The sequence below is a fragment of the Talpa occidentalis genome, unplaced genomic scaffold, assembly GCF_014898055.3.
Source record: "Talpa occidentalis isolate TD23 unplaced genomic scaffold, MPIMG_talOcc4v2.1 talOcc4.2, whole genome shotgun sequence".
NCBI classification, from domain to species: Eukaryota; Metazoa; Chordata; class Mammalia; order Eulipotyphla; family Talpidae; genus Talpa; species Talpa occidentalis.
Window position 1 is genome coordinate 130095136 of NW_023602073.1, and position 18947 is coordinate 130114082.

The 18947-nt window shown below is 35.3% G+C and overlaps 1 protein-coding gene across 1 annotated transcript in view; it reads right to left on the reverse strand.

Annotated features, from left to right (window-relative positions):
* Positions 1-935: 935 nt before the first annotated feature.
* The window catches only part of HBS1L (HBS1 like translational GTPase), an 83503-nt gene continuing 65491 nt past the window's right edge, over positions 936-18947 (reverse strand). The window contains exons 13-18 of the mRNA XM_037520432.2: positions 17213-17317; positions 14044-14134; positions 13216-13324; positions 6260-6360; positions 3129-3273; positions 936-1953 (exon numbers count right to left, since the gene is read on the reverse strand). Coding sequence (XP_037376329.1) covers positions 1942-1953; positions 3129-3273; positions 6260-6360; positions 13216-13324; positions 14044-14134; positions 17213-17317 — 563 coding nt within the window. The 3' untranslated portion in view covers positions 936-1941. The remainder of the gene's footprint in view (positions 1954-3128; positions 3274-6259; positions 6361-13215; positions 13325-14043; positions 14135-17212; positions 17318-18947) is intronic.

Below are 18947 nucleotides of genomic sequence, written 5' to 3' on the forward strand. Positions count from 1 at the left end.
TTTAGTATGGATGGACGTTTCAGGGGGATGATTTCAGACAAAAAACAAGCTTGGAGATGTTTGCTGTACCTGTCACTTATTAGCAAACTCCTACTGCCAACACCCCTCCCACAGTGGCCCTCTTAGCATCACCACCACCTTCAACAATAATCAACATGGGTAAAAGATTGTACTACCACCATTTGAAAAGATATATACTCATTCATTCTACTACTGCTACTATCAGAGTTCTTAATTCTCTCACGGCCTTGTGTGAGTGGGTGTTACTTGTTTTTATGCCCTCACCCCAACATATTTCCATTCCTAATAGCATACTGATTTTCCAGTGCCCTTACAATTCACAACTACATGCTTTGGATGATGTACACTTCACATCCAACTCTATGGATGCCCTAAGGAAAGAAATTAAAGTCAATTACCATCAATGATGAGATATTTCCAGGACTTCTGGAAAAGACATGTTTATTTAGCCTGTTTTTGCCCTGGATAGAATGTCTGATGACCTAAGTGTGGAAGCCCAGTGGGTCCTGTATGTGGTCTGAGGGCAAAACCAGCACTGGAGAAGGCAATACACAGAGGTGTCAGTGGAAACAGAGCTGTTCAATGGAAACTGATCCAAAGCCAGGGCCGCTGCTAGTCTTTCCTAAGTGATTTTAAAACAAGTTTCTATCAAGTGTATCTTTTCAATGCCTAGCTAGTATATAAATAAAACTCTCACTTTTGCAAGTTTATTCTGAAGTGACAACTACACAAATACTTCTTAGTAAACAAAGTATTGTGTGTGTGGAGTTAGTCTTAAGACCACTTCACCAAATAGCATGTGTGTGATTCGCGTACTTCACCAGATGGATGTTAGTCTTTAATTCAGTAGAAATGTCACAAAAGTCCATCAGATCAGAGTCCATGGCACAGCAAAGGGCAAAATGTACTCTAAAGCAACTTTTGTCCAGAAGGCAGCTTAAACAAACATTTATTAAACAAATAAATTCTGGAATTTGTTGTTGAAACTTTCAAGAAAAAACGACTCTTACAATGGATTTACAGCTAAAAGGTATGCAAGATTAAGTCATCGTACAAGTCATTTGAAAGTAAGGATGGGAAAAATAAAGCCAAGTTATAGTTAGACACAGATGATATTTAAATTTGATCTGTTATTAGTATAAAAAAGCAAGAATTCACAAGAAAGATGAATGAAAGAAACTCTTAGGTGAAAAAGAATTCCCACATCATATTTAGTGATAGAGGCAGAGAATCTCATAAATATCCAAGAAACAAAACACATTTTGCTGTTATGCTCAAACTAAGGCATTTTATTAGTTGGTTTTACACCTTTAAATAGTATTTTGGTGACCAAGGAACAGTTTCTGCCATCCCAAACTAAGCTTTCAAAAGTTTATTTGTCGGAGGAAGAACATTCTTCTGATCAACACAAAATATTTCTACTTAGCAAATCTTTTGAGTTAACTAAAAAAATTGCTCAGTTCAATATTAACTACCTCAACAACTCAATTTAATTTTTTTTGTTAAAAATGTGTGCAGTATAGTTTGAAAATCAAAGGAGAAACTGTAAACATTTTGTGGATTGGCTGAAAGTAGAGTTCATTTCATGGTGATTCGATGTCTCCAATACACACTTCTGATACTTTCTATAAATCTCAGTGAAGTAAATCCATTTACTAACATTTCAAAAGAAAAGCTGAGTTTTTAACTGAAAGTGCAGTATTAGCCTTTCTTTGCCAGTTGGCAGCTTGACATTTTTGCAGGAGTGATCATTAATACTTCTTCACAGCTGATGATAACTTTAATCTTCTCTTCCATGTAAAAAAAAATATCAATTGCACATTGTTCCTTTAACTGGATTCTTTAAAAAGTAGCTGGATTCTTTAAAAAGAGAGTTTAGCTATTTCATTGAATTTGGAAACAAGTTGAAATTCTGATCCATCATTCTTTAATCTATAAAAAAGATATTTGCTGTATTTAATAAATCATATTATAAGATAACAAAAGGAAAATAACAGTGAAATAATTATTAATCTAATTGAACATTTTTCCTTTTCCTGCAACTTTCCTCCTATTCATAGTATTTTTTTCTCTTATTTTTCCTTTTCCTGCAACTTTCTTCCCTACTCTACTATTTCTAAGATTTACTATAACCGTTCCATTATATTCCACAAAAAATTGTATTTTATTTTTAGAATAACCTCTCCAAAAAATGTTTGGAGAGGTTAATGTGATGCTGCTCACAAAGATGATATAACATTTATCTCATAATTTATATATGCCAATTAATGTGCCAAGGGCTTTGTTAAATCATTTCACTTCACAAAGCTAGTCTAGGAGGCAGATTCTATTATTCTATCTTCATAGATAAACAAACTGAAGAAATGTACTTGTGCTGCTAGGAATCGGGAGCAGTGACACAAATGTGGGCAGTTTAACTCCAGAATCTTTTACACAAGGCATGTATCAACTGAATTGGAAGCAAGATAAAATCTTATGTTTAAAGTATACAACCAATTAAATGTAAGTTTACACAGAATACAATCACTGAAAAATAAGAGTAAGAACTCTTAAAAAATATGATACCTACAATATTTATACTAATTATGATAGCACAGAAAAAAATAAAATGACTGATTTTTGTTAATTTCTGACCATTTTCTCTAAAACTCAACTACACCTTGTATTATATAATAGGTATGGTTCAGAAACATTACCAATATGTTAAGTAAATATTTTGAACGAATCATTTCAAGTGCACTGAGAGCTAGTTAATTTAAAGAAAAAATGAATGAGGGCTCTTCTATGAAGTAAAACCATAAACCCCAATTCATTTGATTTTTAAAGTCTATATTCTCATAAATTGGATTACATACCTACAGATTTATTTTTCAAAGGATTTCCTTAGGTTTTGAGCAATATTACTGATGAAGGCAGTTTGGAAGTTTCACTATGAGAAGTTCTAAGACATAACATTTTCTTTGCATCATTATTATGAATTATAAAATCGTCTTCTAATACCATAACTGTGTTGTCCTTTAAGCATAAAATCTTAGTAATCATCATTAAAAGGTAGAAAGAGAAAAGACATCATAACTGTGGGCACACAGTCAGGTGCTCGAAGATACCTCAGTGACCACACCGGCAGCTATCGTGGATCCACTGTAACGCAGCATAAATCTCCCCAGCTCTTTAAAGTCTTTGTAGAGCTCAAGGGCCACTGGTCTTTGTGTCTGTAACTCTACCAATGCATTCTGGCCTTTAGTCAAAAACCTACCAAAGGGAAAAAAAAAGAATAAATGGATATTCAATAGCAGAAAGTGCAATAACCTGAAAAATAAGTATTTCCTATTCAACAGATAAATGAATTTAGCCGGTTAAAAACTTAAAAGGATCTCCTTAAAATGAAAATAGTTGCTTTTGTTTTTTTCTGTTTAGCTGAAAGAAATTAGAGTGATTCTAGATTTAGGAAATATTAGCTAGATTATATATGTGTTTACCAAGTTTCCAATACAACTCTATCCCTGGATGGACCCTAAATGTTCAAGGCCCCTCTCCCAAGGCCTTCCCTGTCATTCCCTCATGAAATTGAAAGGTTAATTATCTAATAAGGAAAGTGAGGAATTTGTGTTTTAAAAGAGAGCACAAAGCCCTGTGTCTTCCCCAGTAAGATCATATTTGTGGATTGTGAGTTAGGAAGTTATTATTAAAGAGGATAATCAACTAGAGCCAGAAGACTACTCTAAATCTCCCTTCCTCCTCTGTGCTTTTATCAGAGAGGAACAGAAGTTCTTTAACAGGGGTTCAGGACAACATCATATAAGGGGGATGGGGCATGAGGCTGATTGTAAACAGTTTCATGTAAATAAGTAAACCAGCAGAAATCCTTGTGTGTGGACCCAGACACTAAAAGAGGTAAAAGTGAAAAGGGCATTTTGAAAATATTCTCTAAGTTACTTTTGAAGTGCTCTGGAAGGATAGAAGATAGCAATCATAAATTCCCCCTGTGAAAATTTAGTTCAGGGACAGTCAGTCAAATAACTTTCTAAAAAAAGGTCTCTAAGCACTAGTTTGGGACAATTTCAGTCCAGAGACCCATTTCTTAGGAAGCATGTAATTGCGCTTAATTTAATTTCCAGACTATTCATTTTCACTCCATATAAAGCAATCAATTCTGTGATGTAGTAGTGGAAATGAAGGTTAAAGGCCAAATGGTCATTATGAATGGGCAATGTGGAAAAGTGGAAATGTGCTGGTATCTAATAAGAGAATAGGACTAAGCTACAAAAAAGTAAAAGTGAAAACTAACATACGACTATATTAAGACCAAGTACCACTGAGCTAGGATTTTGCAGCAGGTGCAGAGAGGAGAAATTCAGGATTAGATATGATGAGCCAATATCAGACTGAGAATTTTTCAAATCGATTGTCCAGGTCAAACCACCTAGGTCCTGCCAAAACAAGTATAATTTGTGTGAATGAAGTGACTGGGCTAGAATACTGGCTCTGTCACTTGTTAGCTTTGTGACTCTGAACATGACATACAACCTCTCTACATCTCAGTTTTCTCATCTGCAAAAAGGGAGAATAACAGTACCTGCTCAGTAGTTGCTGAGAATATAAGCACATGAAAGCATTCATGACAGTCTAGACAACTGTGGTCCTCAAAAAATATAAGTACTAATCATGTCATATTTCTCAGAACATCCTGACAGACACCCATGCTAGAAACTGGAGACTCAGGTTGAAAATAAAGAACCATCTTTAAGAGAGAGATTAAACAAATCTTTCCTCCTGACTAAGAGAGAAATAGGCAGGGGTGTACAGCAGTGTGAAGATTCTCTCTTCCACCTGCAGCAAACCCATTAACCCACTAACCACCTCTGGCCTCTTACACAGGTGCAAAGAGGAGGAACACCCAAGTACTGAAAAAAGGGGATTTTTGGATGGAAATCCCCATAGGGTTGAAATAAGGAAAACCCCAAAGCTGAAGCAGCCAAACCAAACTGTGGCTAGTCTTTAGTTGAATTAGGATAAGAAACTTAAGTTTCTGAGGAAGCACTTCCTTTGAAAAATCCCAGTCTTGTCCCAGTCAAAGGGAAATTGTCTACAGCCAGGTCTAGATTAATGATAATCAGGGGGGACCAAATTGGGGGTGATCACCTCAACTATGGCTCCAGGTGGACTTCCAGCAGGAAGGAAAGTACTTTCTGGGTGGGGGGAAAAACTAGAAACTATAGAATTTATAGAGAATTTTCTTTCAGGGCTTTCTTAGCAAAGGAAATAAAATTCTTATTAAGGAGGTGATAAGAAAGTTAATAGGTGGAATCTTTAACCTCTGGTTAGGCATAATTCAAATTCATCTTTAAGCAAACTATTTTTTAAAAATGTCTTTAAGCAAACTAGTTTTTAAAATGTCTACGTACAATTCATATCCCCTCCTATTGTAACAGGGTGCCCCCAGGAAAGGGGGAGGTTTCAGGTTCCCTGCCCCCACCCAAGGGAGGGTGGAGCTGAGCAGGGAGAGAAGAAGCGGCAGAGGAGACTGAGGAAGGAAAGAGGCAGGATGGAGAGCCAGAAGGAGACCTGGAGGAGGCGCATGGAGCCGAGATACACGTGAAGAAACTGCACTTGCCTTTTGGTCGTGGACTGGGTGACACAGATATGGGTGAGAGACCAGTGGGGAGGTGACAAAGGCAGTTTTTGTCTTGATTTTGATGTTGCTCTTTTCCCTCCAGACTTGTCTGATTGTTTCTGATCCTTTTCTGTGGGTCCCCACTGGAAGATGCTTTAGACTTGTGGCAGGCTTTGGGGCCTTGCTCTGGGCCAGTCCTGCTTGGGTGGACTTTTACCCATGAGGGGATGGGTAACTTTGGGTGCTTGATTTAGAAACTATATTCTTTGCCTTTCCTGTATTGTTTCCTAATTGTATTAAAGTTCCTTCCCATTAAAGTCTCATATGTTTTGTGTTGATGCGGCAGATGGCAGAACCTATTTAGAGCAGGCAGGTTTGCAGAGTCTGGGGTGCCCCTCTCCCTGCCCTGTAACAGAGCCACATGTAACAGAAATTGTATCAAGCAATCATACCCAAACAAGAGTTTAATATTTGCTTTTGCATTTGTACTTGAAAACAATTATTTCTGGAACAAGTTAAAAAAAATTTCACTTAACCACAAAGAGAAATACAACACAAATGAATTTATCTGCAAGGAATCTGCTTAAATTGCTGTGGTTATTTTTTATGCATTAAAACACTTACTTAGGCTTTTTCTTTGTGACTTCTCCCGAGCTTTTGTTTAAGACACTAATCAATCGTTTGATGACAGCAGGCTCACTCACAGTTTGGTAGTGTAACAGCACCTAGAGCAAAAAATTTCAACATCTCTGACACTCACATTTAAATACACTCAACTCAGCACTGCTGCCTGGGGGGCTTTCGGGCTCATGGTTCCCTGCTGAAACCCACCCGCCACTCTATCAGGTTGTTCAGTAACTTACCAGGGGAAAGGTCACAGGAGGCAGCTCAGATTTCTATTCCATCACTTACTATATAAACTGTACTGTCATAACTTTACTCTCAGCTTTTAACTCTTTAAAGGAAGAGAGTAATAATAATAACATCTTAGGGGTGTGGTAAAGATTAAGAGAATTTGTCATTTAGGACAATTATTGTTATAAGGAGTAGCAGGGAAAGAACCTGGAATTGAATTTCATTGCTTTTACATGAATATTTCTATACCTCAGTTTCCTCAGTGTAACATGTCACTCTTACAGGGTTGTGACAAAATTAAATAGGATCAGACACTGTGCCTGGGATAATAGATGTTCAACAAATGTGAACTGTTTCATCATAAAAATAAGAGGGAGGGGAAATTACATCATATTCAGTAGTAATTAATGTATTCATTGCTGGATAATGAAGATGAAACATAAGGGAGTTTAGACAGCCTTTGAAGTCAGATCTGAGTTCAAATCCTGATTCTACTGCTTTTGAGCTATAGGATTTGGACTAAATTCTTTAAGAACTTTTCCCCCCTAACATCTCCAGTCTCAGATTTTTTTTTTTTTTTTTGCATAGAAGAACTGGAATGTAGACCAGAGATATGGGGAGGTGAAAGGATTCACCAGAGACAGAATGGGGAGCAGAACAGGCAGATTTACTGAAGTACACTGCTGAGGGGAGCAGCAAGCGAGACAGGAGAGGTCTGCTGAGCTGTATGTGGGTTAGCTCCCTGGTCTGGGATCGAATTCAGGACAAAGTGGTAACAGTGCTGACATTTAACCCCTAGGCCACCAGGGGTTCTTATCACTATAAGAATCTCAGGCTCCTTATCACTAAAATGATGAAAATCAGGTAATATTTTTAAAGGTGTCTAGCACAAGGCAAATTGTTCAGTTAACTCATGAACGTATATATTTATTATTTTTATGTCCTACATGTAAAGAAATCTAATATCAAAAAGATTAAGTAAAAATGTGACTATGATCAGAACTGAACTTTATGCTTAGGTCCACTGGAGTGAGTTAAGACTATCTTCATTCAATAATAAGCACATAAAGTTCAATGTGTCTATAGTTTGAGTAGAGTAGAAAAAACAAGCAATCAGGAAGTGGCAGAGCTGAATTGGACGTAAACACTATTTTATGCTGTTTGTTTGAAGAAATACTGACTTCTCCACACTGGAATCTCCTGGTTAAAACAATTGGCACATTCATAAAACAGAAATATAAGAGGGACTATGGATAAACCTTTCTAAAATTATTAATGTATACTCTATTTCTGTATACTTTCCCTACTTTTACAAAGATAAATCCAGGACAACTATATCTGATCTGAAAGAAAACACAGGCTCCTGGCTGGTCTCTGCATCCACTCTTGCCCCTTTACAATCCATTCTTCATATGTCTACCAAACTGATTTTCTAAAATACATATTTAATGGTGTCCTTGCTTTTTAAGAACATGTAAACTTTAATTCCACTATAAGGCACCAAGGTTTCCCAATCTGACTCTTGCTTAACTCTCCAGCATCATCTTTCTCCATCCTCTTCTGTATTTAAAGCTCCAGAGAGAGAGCTTTCATTCTCTACATGCATCGAGGTCATTTACACATATTATGTTCTAGCTAGAACACACTCTTCCATCCCTGTCATTTTATTTGGCTAACTCCTATTCATCCTGTTCTACCTCTGGTCTCAGTATAGATTCACTTCCCACAAGAAGCCTGAACCTCTAGTCTGAGTTGGATACCTTTCTATTTATCATAATCCTACTACATAACATCTAGTACATAACATTACAATATAATCTTACTACATAACATTACAATTTTTATTGTAATTGCCAGCTGTCATCCACTGCAAATATGAACTCTGTGAGAAAAGGAAGTAGGTATACCAGTGACAGACATTTGTTGACACTCACTAAATATATGTGAAGTGAATATGAGAATGAAGGAATAAAGAACACCTAAAATGCATGAACAAAGTCAGTCACTTGGGGGTTTTAAAAGAAACAATTGAATCTTCATCATTCCACAAAGACAAATTAGTTTTCTTTTTCAATGGCATTTGGCCATTGTGAAGTGGAAAGATTCAAAAAGTATTAGAAATCAACTCTTAGGGGAAATAAAACTTTAATACTGCATAGCAAAGTGGTGAAAAACATGCTAGTGCATTCAAAGAACTAAGGAATCAAACACCACCAAGGTAAATGTAGGCCCAAACATCTAAGAAATAGCTCTTTTGAAATAAGCAACTTGGGTAAACAAGCAGGATTCCCTTCACTCAGCTTGGGTGTGACTAAGAAACTGGTACTGGTTTCTATGGCTTGCTAAATCTGAAAGAACAGAGGCATATGAATCTAATTAAGAGACTTTTAACTTTTGTGAGCTATATGTGGGTTCCAGGGTAAAATCAGGGTAGATGAAGAATGGGTTGTGGCAGTATGGGGTTAGATTTTATTTGCCTTTCTATCTCCATAGCTTAGCACAGTTCAAACAAAATGCTTATTGAATACATGAGAGAAAAAAATCCATATGCAAATAAGTGGGAAGTAAGTGTACACTATCTTTTAACATTTTAATTCATGTGGCATACAACCAAAGTCATCTATAGCTTAAAGCAATATGCAGGAGTGTAACAGGAAAAAAAAAAGTGTTGAATTTCAGAGTGAAAAGTGCTGAGTCCTGGCTTAATCATTTATTATTCAGATAGTTACAACCTCTCAGTCTCTAACAGTATTGGGGTCAATACTAATAATACAAGTCCACAATCTCTTTGCCTGCAATTTCAAAACTCCAAAAGAGTAAAAACCTAAGTTTTTTCTAAATCTGTTATAAATCCATTTAAGTAGTAAAATGGGATTGGAGTTGAGGGAATTTATAAGGTGTGGTGCAGACATATTAATATGTTTGATCACAGGGTATTGCTCCCTCTGTTAGGGGTTTTCCATGACATTCATGCATCATGTCACATTTCTCAAATGTGAATATTTCTGAATCCTGAAACACTAGCTTGAAGAGTTTCAGATAAAAGTTGGGACTCTACATGGTGCTATGGGGATCAAATTATCTAGTGTTTTATAAACTGTAACAGAATACAGAATCTATTAGTTGTCAAAAATAAATTATTATTTTCCTTACACTTCCTTAACCTGCATTTAAAAATTAAACACATACATGATTAACTGGTTTTCAACAAGGGTACCAATGTGATCCAATAGGGAAAATATGATCTTTTCAACAAAGGGTGCTGGGAAAGTGCAATCTACAGGCAAAGGAATGAAGATGAAGCTCTACCTCATACCATATTAAAAATTTAACTCAAAATGGTTCAAAGAACTAAATACAAGAACTAAAACCTTAAGACTCTTAGGAAAAAAATATTCTTTACATTGAATCTGGTAATGATTTCTTGGATATGATACCCTAAGATAGACAACAAAAGAAAAATTGATATATTGGCCTTCATCAAAATCAAAAACTTGTGCATCAAAGGATATTATCGAGAGAGAAGAGAAAACCCACAGAATGGAAGAAAATATATCTGTAAATCATACAGGGAAATGCAAATCAAAACCACAATGATATACCACTTCATATTTATAAACAAAATGTGGAATATACACACAATGGAATATTATTCAGCCTTAAAAAGAAATGAAATTCTAATATATGCTACAACATGGATAAAGGTCTAAAACATTATAAGTGAAATAAATCAAATACAAAAGGCCAAATAATGTATGATTCCACTTATATGAAGGTCCTTGGTAGGCAAATTCATAAAGAAAGTAGAATGGTGGTTGCCAGGGGGAGGGGGGAGTGAGATGGGGAGTAACTGTTTAATGGGTTCAGAGTTTCAGTGTGAAAAGATGAAAAAGTTCTGGAGATATATGGTACTAATCACTGTACAACAATAAGAACTTAATGCCACTGAACTTTACACTTATTAAAATGGTATATTTCATGTTATGAGTATTTTATTGCAAAAATACATGAATTTAGTTAACAATAATATATGGAATTTACCATTTAAACCAAGGAAAATTTAAATATACCTATGCAGAGCTAAGGAATTAGTTCCTAAATAGTGAAATTTTAATTGCTTAGGAAGCCTTTTCTTAGTTTAACAAATTATGGTGTTTATTTTTTCCCCCAAAGGGAAAATGTGACTATTTTTTTCTGAAAAGAATTTCAACCAGGTATTTGTGAATCAATGTATGCTGGTAGAATCCAATAAAACAGCACTGAAAAACTTTCAATTCATACTTACATTTAAGAAACTACAGTAGACAGGAAGACAGTATTACTATTCAGAGTAACTATTGACTTCTTGACCTCTCTATCTCTCCACTGGCAAAAATGATTGCTGCATGAGTAAAAGTACACAGTAACCAACCTCTCCAGCTTCTCCCCATAGGACATACTACTTTCTAAGAATGAGTGCCATTCGCTCATAGCAATTAAGTTATCTTTTTTGCCTATCAATACATAAATTTTGATAACTTAAAAATTAAACGTTTTCATTTGTAACAATTTTTTGCATAGTTTTTATTACTTCCTTAGCATATGAAAGGAATAATTGTTAAAACTAAAGTATTTAAACACCATCTTACAAATATGACTTTAAATGATCAAAATTACGTAGAAATAATTACAAAGAATTATAAGCAAAGTATTACAATTATCTCAAATATAGGTGTTTAAACATGTAATGAATTGAAGTAAATAAATAAGTTCTTAACCTCTAAAACACCATCACTAACTTTTTTTTTCCTAAGCAAGCACTTTATTTATTTTTTTAAATAATAAATTTTATTTTTATATTCCCCATACAATTGCAACCCCCCCATTCTGACCCCAATACCTCCCCTCCCGCCCCTCACCCCCCAAAAAGTGTCTCTGGTTCATAGTTTTTGTTGATTTTGATTTTCACTTTCTTATGGTTATTCATTTTCCTGGTCCCTTATTTAAGTTTTCTAGATTCCTGCTATGAGTGAGACCATCCGGTATTTTTCTTTTTCTTTTTGGCTTATTTTGCTGAGCATGATCCCTTCCAGCGCCATCCATGTTGCTGCAAATTGCATGTGTTTATCTTTTTTGAATGCTGAGTAATATTCCATGGTATATATGTACCACATCTTCTTGATCCAGTCATCTATTTTTGGGCATTTGGGCTGCTTCCAAAGCTTAGCTATTGTAAATAGTGCTGCTATAAACATAGGGGTGCAGGTGTTCTTTGGAATGGATGTTTCTGTGTCCTTTGGGTAAATACCTAGGAGTGGAATTGCTGGATCATATGGAAGCTCTATGTTTAGTAGGTCCAGAAATCACCACACAGCTCTCCATAGTGGTTGGACCAGTTTGCACTCCCACCAGCAGTGCAGAAGAGTTCCTTTTTCTCCACACCCTCGCCAACATTTGTTGCTGCTAGTTTTTTTAATATGTGCCATTCTCACTGGTATAAAATGGTATCTCATGGTAGTTTTGATTTGCATTTCCCTGATTACAAGTGACACCATCACTAACTTTAAAAAAGTTTCCAGATCAATTACTTTTACTGGCTTACTTTTTTTTTTTTTTTTTAAGATTCATTTATTTATTTATGTAAGCACTGGGTACAGTCAGAATCGCGGGAGGGTGAGAGAATTCACCAGAGCCAGAGCAGGGAGCAGAACAGACAGACTGACGAAGTACACTGCTGAGGGGAGCAGTGGGCGGCAGGAGAGGTCTGTGCGCCATGTAGGACCCTCGCCCAGCGGCCGGGGATCGAACTGGTGCTGCAGAGGCTGCGGGCAGCTTCGCAACCCAGCGCTCAACCGCTGCGCCATCGGGGAGGCCCAGGCTTACTTTTGTTTTAAAGATGCATCAAGTGGTGAAAATCATCTGTTTATATTTTCAAAGGCAAGTCAATCCTACTGATTAACATTTTTTGTCATGTGGAAACTGTATATAAGTGATTAAGAAAAAAAGTCTAATGGGAATATGCTTTTTTGCTAAGGGCAAAAACAAGAAATCATAAAAGAATAGTATAAACCCAAATATCTGAAAAAATATATATAAAACAGGAATTCAAATGTGTATATTCAAATGATACTGGCCAGAGTTGACCTGCAAGACAACCTCATAGTAGGCAGGGTCTGAATACAGTGTTTAAACACAGTTTATCCATTAATACTAAAGGGTGGATAACATGTACACATAAAAATACACTGAAATGGGAAGAGTTGTTCTCTATGATAGAGTAATTATAGAACATTCTTAGTATCTTTATACTTGCTGTGCTTTGCAAATTTTTCTATAATGTGTTACTTTTTAAATCAGAAAAATTACATACATATATATATATATTTATATATATATATAAACAAAACAAAAATAGAAAGACCCATTGGAAGATTAGTCACTTAATCTTTGAAATACACCAAAAAAGGATCTACCATTTTCCCTAGATGAATTTTATTATTATCATCAGCTTGTCTCTCTTTAAAAAAAAAAATCCCCAAGATCAAGGCTCAAAGTAAAAAAAAAAAAAAAAAGCATAACATAAAAATGATTTAAAAATTCTAATGTCATGTTTTTCTGGGTTAGAGTAATAAGATGCTAGTTCAAAATAACTATAGCACATCACTTGCAAAGAAAGTTATTACTTTTTAGGATACAGTTATTTTTAACTTATGAAAACAATTAACAATAAACATTTTGAAACTTACAGGAAATCCTTTAGTGATAGGAATTTCAATGTTAAAGATGAGGATTCGGGCTCTGAAACGAGTGCAAGCTTTAATGGGTTCTTTGGGGCCACAAAATATGCAGCCAACACTGTAAACAAAAGAGAGAGAGAGAGAGAGAGAGAGAGAGAAAAGGTAGTTGGCAGATAAATTTATATCCAATAGAGACCCCTCTAAAATCACTTACAAAATAAAACAATTAAGTAAATTAGGGTTTTTTTCTAAATATCCTTCTTGGTTAAAGCATGACTTTATGCCATGATTAATCTTTTATCATTTTCAGACATTATAGCTTTCACTCAAAGAACATGTTAGTATGTGCACTGATGTGCATTAATTTAATTTTAAGTAGGTTTTGGTGGGTTTTTTTGTTTTTGTTTTTTTAAAGATTTATTTATTTATGCATACAAGAACTGGGATACAGGCCAGAGGTGTGGAGGGTGAGAGGATTCACCAGAGACAGAGTGGGGAACAGAATAGGCAGACTGAAGTACACTGCTGAGGGGAGCAGCGGGCAAGTAAGGAGAGGTCTGCTGTGCCATGTGGGTAGCTCACTGGCCAGGGATTGAATTCGTGCAGCAATGGCTATGGATTGCTTCGCAGGTTGCGTCTTAACCCTTTGTGCCACCAGGGAGGCCCTTAAATAAGTTTTGCTTATAATTTTTATACTTTCACAAGTGCCCATTTTTGGCCAAGTAGAATTCAGAAATGATAGTCATTCTTTCATTTGAGCCACTGAATTGCAACATTTATGTGTTTTGAGGCCCTTCATCCAAAACAATCGTTGCTTACACTTATTTTCTCACTTACTTGATTTTGATGATATCCATCCCAACCAGTGTAAGACTAACATGATCACCTGCAGCCGCCCAATCCACAGGTTCATCATGCAGAGTGATTCCTGGAAATGAGTAAGAACCAAAGCATACAGTGAAACACTTCAATATCAAACCATAACAACCAAGGGAGTTTGGCTGGTTTGTGCCTCATCAGTCACTACTCATCATTTTCAGTATGAATGAATTGAGAGTGAGAAGTATAACTGTGAGCATTGAGGAAAACATACTTCCTCTTGACTTAAGCCTTCTGGAACACCACCTTAAAAATAAAGTGACTTACATTTGTCCACAAAAGGCTGACTTCTGTTTATTAAATCATTTTAAAATTCATCTACAAAACTAGTTTATTTATTCGGCAGTCCCCATTCAAATATTTCTCTTATGTTAATGGATGTAGGCGTAATAATACACTTCAAAATACTTTTAATAACATAAAAGGTGAGTTTGGGAAGGCAATCTAGCAGTATTTTATTCCCTTGAGCTCTGCTATTAATTAGATAACCAGCTGAATAATCACCTATGTTTTCCAATTCTAGTGCTCACTCAGTTGGGCCTCTAGGCAGGCCCTTCACTATTGCTGGCTCAAGAAAACTGCTTTCCAGAGAGCTATAAACAATGATAACTGGTTATATGTGAAGGAAGACATTAGTAATGTAAGAAAATTTAATTTAAAAGTCATCCCACATATCACTATAAGGATAGCAATATACCTGTACTACTAAGGAGGCATATTCCTGGAGAACAATTCCAAAGACTACTCAGCTACTTTATTCAAAGGCTTTTTAAAAGATATTCATACTTTCTGATTCCATAGGGTCATTATGATATAAGTTGCTTTCCACTGCAACTTAACTTTTTTGCTGAAGATATTAGGCCAACCCCTGTGAAAATAGTCCTATATTGATATGATTCTAGTAAATTTATAATTCATCCACATTTTTCTAAAAATACTCACTTTTCTCATGTAATATACATTTAAGTGGTTTCTTTCAGACTTTTAAGGATTCAAGGAGGACTTAAGAGCTCTGAGACCACCTAGAGTTTTATTCATAATTTTATGTATATGCATAAGGACCATAACTTTCATCAAGGAGCTTCATGACTCCAAAAATGTTAACAGTTAGGATATTTAGAAATGTTTGAATGTTTGCTATATATTCAACTAATTAAATTTGTTTTCTTTAATGTACATTTAAAATGATTATGATTTCTGCTATGAAATACGGATAGATAATTACATATATTAGAGATTGTCTTTGACTTAAGATTTTGAAAAGCTTTCATATTAGATGGTCAATTAACAATATAAAGTTTTCTAAATACAACATAAAATCTTTGTTCCCCCAAAACATGTCACACTGTCTCATATTTGATATTTTCTTCTTAAGGATCTTCTTTACTGCATAGATGTTACACAAAAAGATTTTCAAACATTCCAGAACTTGATATGTTAATAAAGTGAAAACTTAAGAATTTCCATTTCTTGGTGGTAGGTTTAGTCAGTTCTCTCTTTTAGAACACTACTGGTTAGTGAGTCATTATAGCACCTAAAGTGTTCAGATAGAAATGTGCATTAAATTGAAGCAAATCAAACAAAATCTAGGGTCAGAAATTGAGGACTGAAAACCTACAAGTTGGATGAGAAGTGTGGGCCTCCAGGAGTGAGATATTGCTAGCTGGTACTTCTGATCTGGCTTTATCCTTGAAGAGCCATTGGATTAAAAAGCTAATTGGATTAAAAAGCTAATTGGCTGGAGTTTCTTTGGTAGGAAAGAGGGAGGAAGGATAGAGGGAAAGAATGTGGGACTTTCAGAGGTGATTAAAGTGTGATTTTGGAGGTTCCAAAAGAGCCAATCAGTAAGTTCCATGATAATTTCCAGACTGTGGTTTTAATTAATGTATAATAGTAAAAAAAAAAAATTCCCACTCTCAAAAAAACTTATCAATAGACACAGTAATTATTATTTCAAAAGCACTGAAGTTCTTGCTCACTTTACAAAACAAAAGCAGAGATTTGAACTTGCAAACTATAAATGATACTTTTTTAAAAAGTGCGTATTACTTTTATGTAACAGAATTTTCATGATCCCTAAGTAAGCAAGAAGAAAAAGGTCAAATGGAAATAACTTTGGCTTTTATTCCCTTATTCAGGTTTAAGCTTAAATTAATCTGTTATCTAAACAGATATTCATAAATTTATTACTTTAACAAATAAACTTTCAGAGTAAGCAAAGTAATACAAACAAAATGTACATTCTTATTTACCACCCAAGTGGGTACAAATCTGGAAATAAACTACAAATAAGAGCAACAGAAGAAAAAGTAATGAAATTTAAAATTTTTTTTAACATTCCCAGTAAGATACTTTTGTTTATAATTACTACAAATAATACTAACTTGCAGTATGAAGCAGATATTCAATTTTCTCCTTAATTTGGAAATTTAGTTGGAAGCTAGATGAAGATAAATATAGAAATATAAACTTCCAAACAGAATTCAGAAAAGAATAACATATATTCTGTATATATGTATACAGTCAAATGACTAAAAAGAAATATCAGCCACCATTAAAGTAATATACAAAACTGATGTGCAAAAACACATCTGTGGCTCTTAGAACCAACTCAGTTTCTCCTTTCAACAATAGGCATTTCTGCATTTGCATCTTACTTTCTTAATAAGGTCTTTGTAAAATATTTTTAGTTAAAAATGATAGCTGAAGCTGTTAATTTATAGTAATTGTGAAATACTTATCTCCAAACAACAGACTATACAGTCTGCTTTGTCACTGACTATTTAGTCCAGGTTGGGGTTAGATTTAATTTCTGCTACTGAGTACTATTTCAAAAATACCAGTCAGGTGTCTGTACATCTGGTTAAATCTTAACCAGGCTTCTCAGATCAGTGTCAAAGAAAAAAATGCTCCCATAGTTAGAATGTTATATGTATACATACATACACATAGTCAGAAAAAATCGTTTAATGTTTTCACATTTTTATCTTTAACAGTTAGTATCATTTTGACAGTCAGTTACAATTTCAGTAACAGGTTACTTACTCTGGAGCTAAAAACTAAACTACTTTAAAAATCTGCTGCCTCAACTTAAGGGCTGTTTAACAAAAGAATCTTTCAGGAGTACCTTTTGCAGTACACGTTTCATTAGGAGGCATTGCTAGTAGTCGGTCACCAGTTTGGATATAACCAGCTTCAATTTTACCAGTTACACAAAATCCAGAACCTTGATCTGTAAAAAAATGCCAAAATCTTATGATTCATATAGAAGTATTATCTGATGATTAATAATGTTAGCTCTATTTAGTTTCCTGGTAGTTATACCAAACTAGTAGTTCAAAAAACATTGAGCAATGCTCATTTCAGAATTTTAAACAAAGGTACTAAATATGGCAAACTACAATCTACTCTTGATTTTCCTACAAATAAAGTATTCATATTATGAAACATGGGAATTCATTCTATTTTTTTTCCCCCAAATATTTAATGAGTACTTAGTAAGTGCCAGGCACTGTGCTAAGCTCTGGGGATAAAGAGATGAAATTAAGAAGTCCCAGCTCTAAGGAGTTTACAATTGTGAAGAGGGACAACATTTACTTTGTCTTGAAATAAACTGCAATTTATAATATATAGTGAAAGCAGAAAAAAGCACACTGAAGAATTCATAATAGGGGGCAATGATTACACTTTGGCTTGGCACTTGAAGGAGAAGGACTGAGTTACCAAGGAGCCTGTGTTTTGGAGCGAGAGAAAGGAGCAAAGCACTGCTGGCCCAGTTAACTGCATGTGCACAGGCACTGTGGCAACTGCACACGGGATGTGCATATGTGTTGTTTATGTGAGCAGAGCATGTGGAATAACAAAGAAAAGGCAAGCATGAGGTGACAGAGGTGGGCAAAGGACAAATGATAATGGAGACTTAAAGATCATACATAGGGCTTGACTTTCACCCTTAGTTAAGCAAGGAGAACTAGTAAAGAAATATGAACAGAGGAATGACAAGATTGGTATTTCTGACAGCAGGGAGAGGTGAACTAAAATGATGTATTGACTACAGAAAGGGAATAAACTCAAGAAAGTACAAATTAGGTATGACAGATGAAGGATGACGACAAAAGGAAGCAACCTGAGACAAGAAATTAAGGAACAAAATCCACTTTAGCCTGGGTGAATTTTAAGTGGAGAAGATGCATTTCAGAGGGCACCAATCAATTCAAATTCTCTAAGAATGGTACTCTGGGTGACACTTCCTATAGCAGCACTTAGAACATGTATCTGAAGAACCACAACATATTTGGGTGGAAGATACAAACTTGGCAAGCAAGCATCAAAATGCAGGAGTTCAAGGGTATTTGTTCAAAAGGAACATGAGCAAAAAGAGGCCTGAGGCGACAGAACACCCGTTAAGAGCCAGAGAAAGAGGAGCCCAAGAAAAAAACATACAGAAGTCAGAGAAGTAGAGAGGAGCAAGAGAAAGTGGGTTATAGAAACTAAAAGAGAAAATTGTCAAGGTAAACATGGCTACCAGCCTCAGAACTAGCACCAACTTCATGTAAAATGGAAGTAAGGTGGATTTGAAAAATGTGTACTGACTTTGGCAACCAAAGGGTCACTTGGCACTTCAGTGGGAATGTATGGGGGGAAGCAGTACAGGTAGCAGTTAGGAAGCACCCTGTAGAGAGCACAGGAGGTAAGAAATCATGAGTCAGCAAATATTCTTAACTGAAAGATTTTAAATAGATAGTAGGTATTTTGCAAAGCATTATCCTATTTCCTCTACTATGGAAATATTGGAAGCTATTAACAATAATGAAAAATTTCAACATCACTAAGGGATTATTAAACATGTATTATGTGGTAGG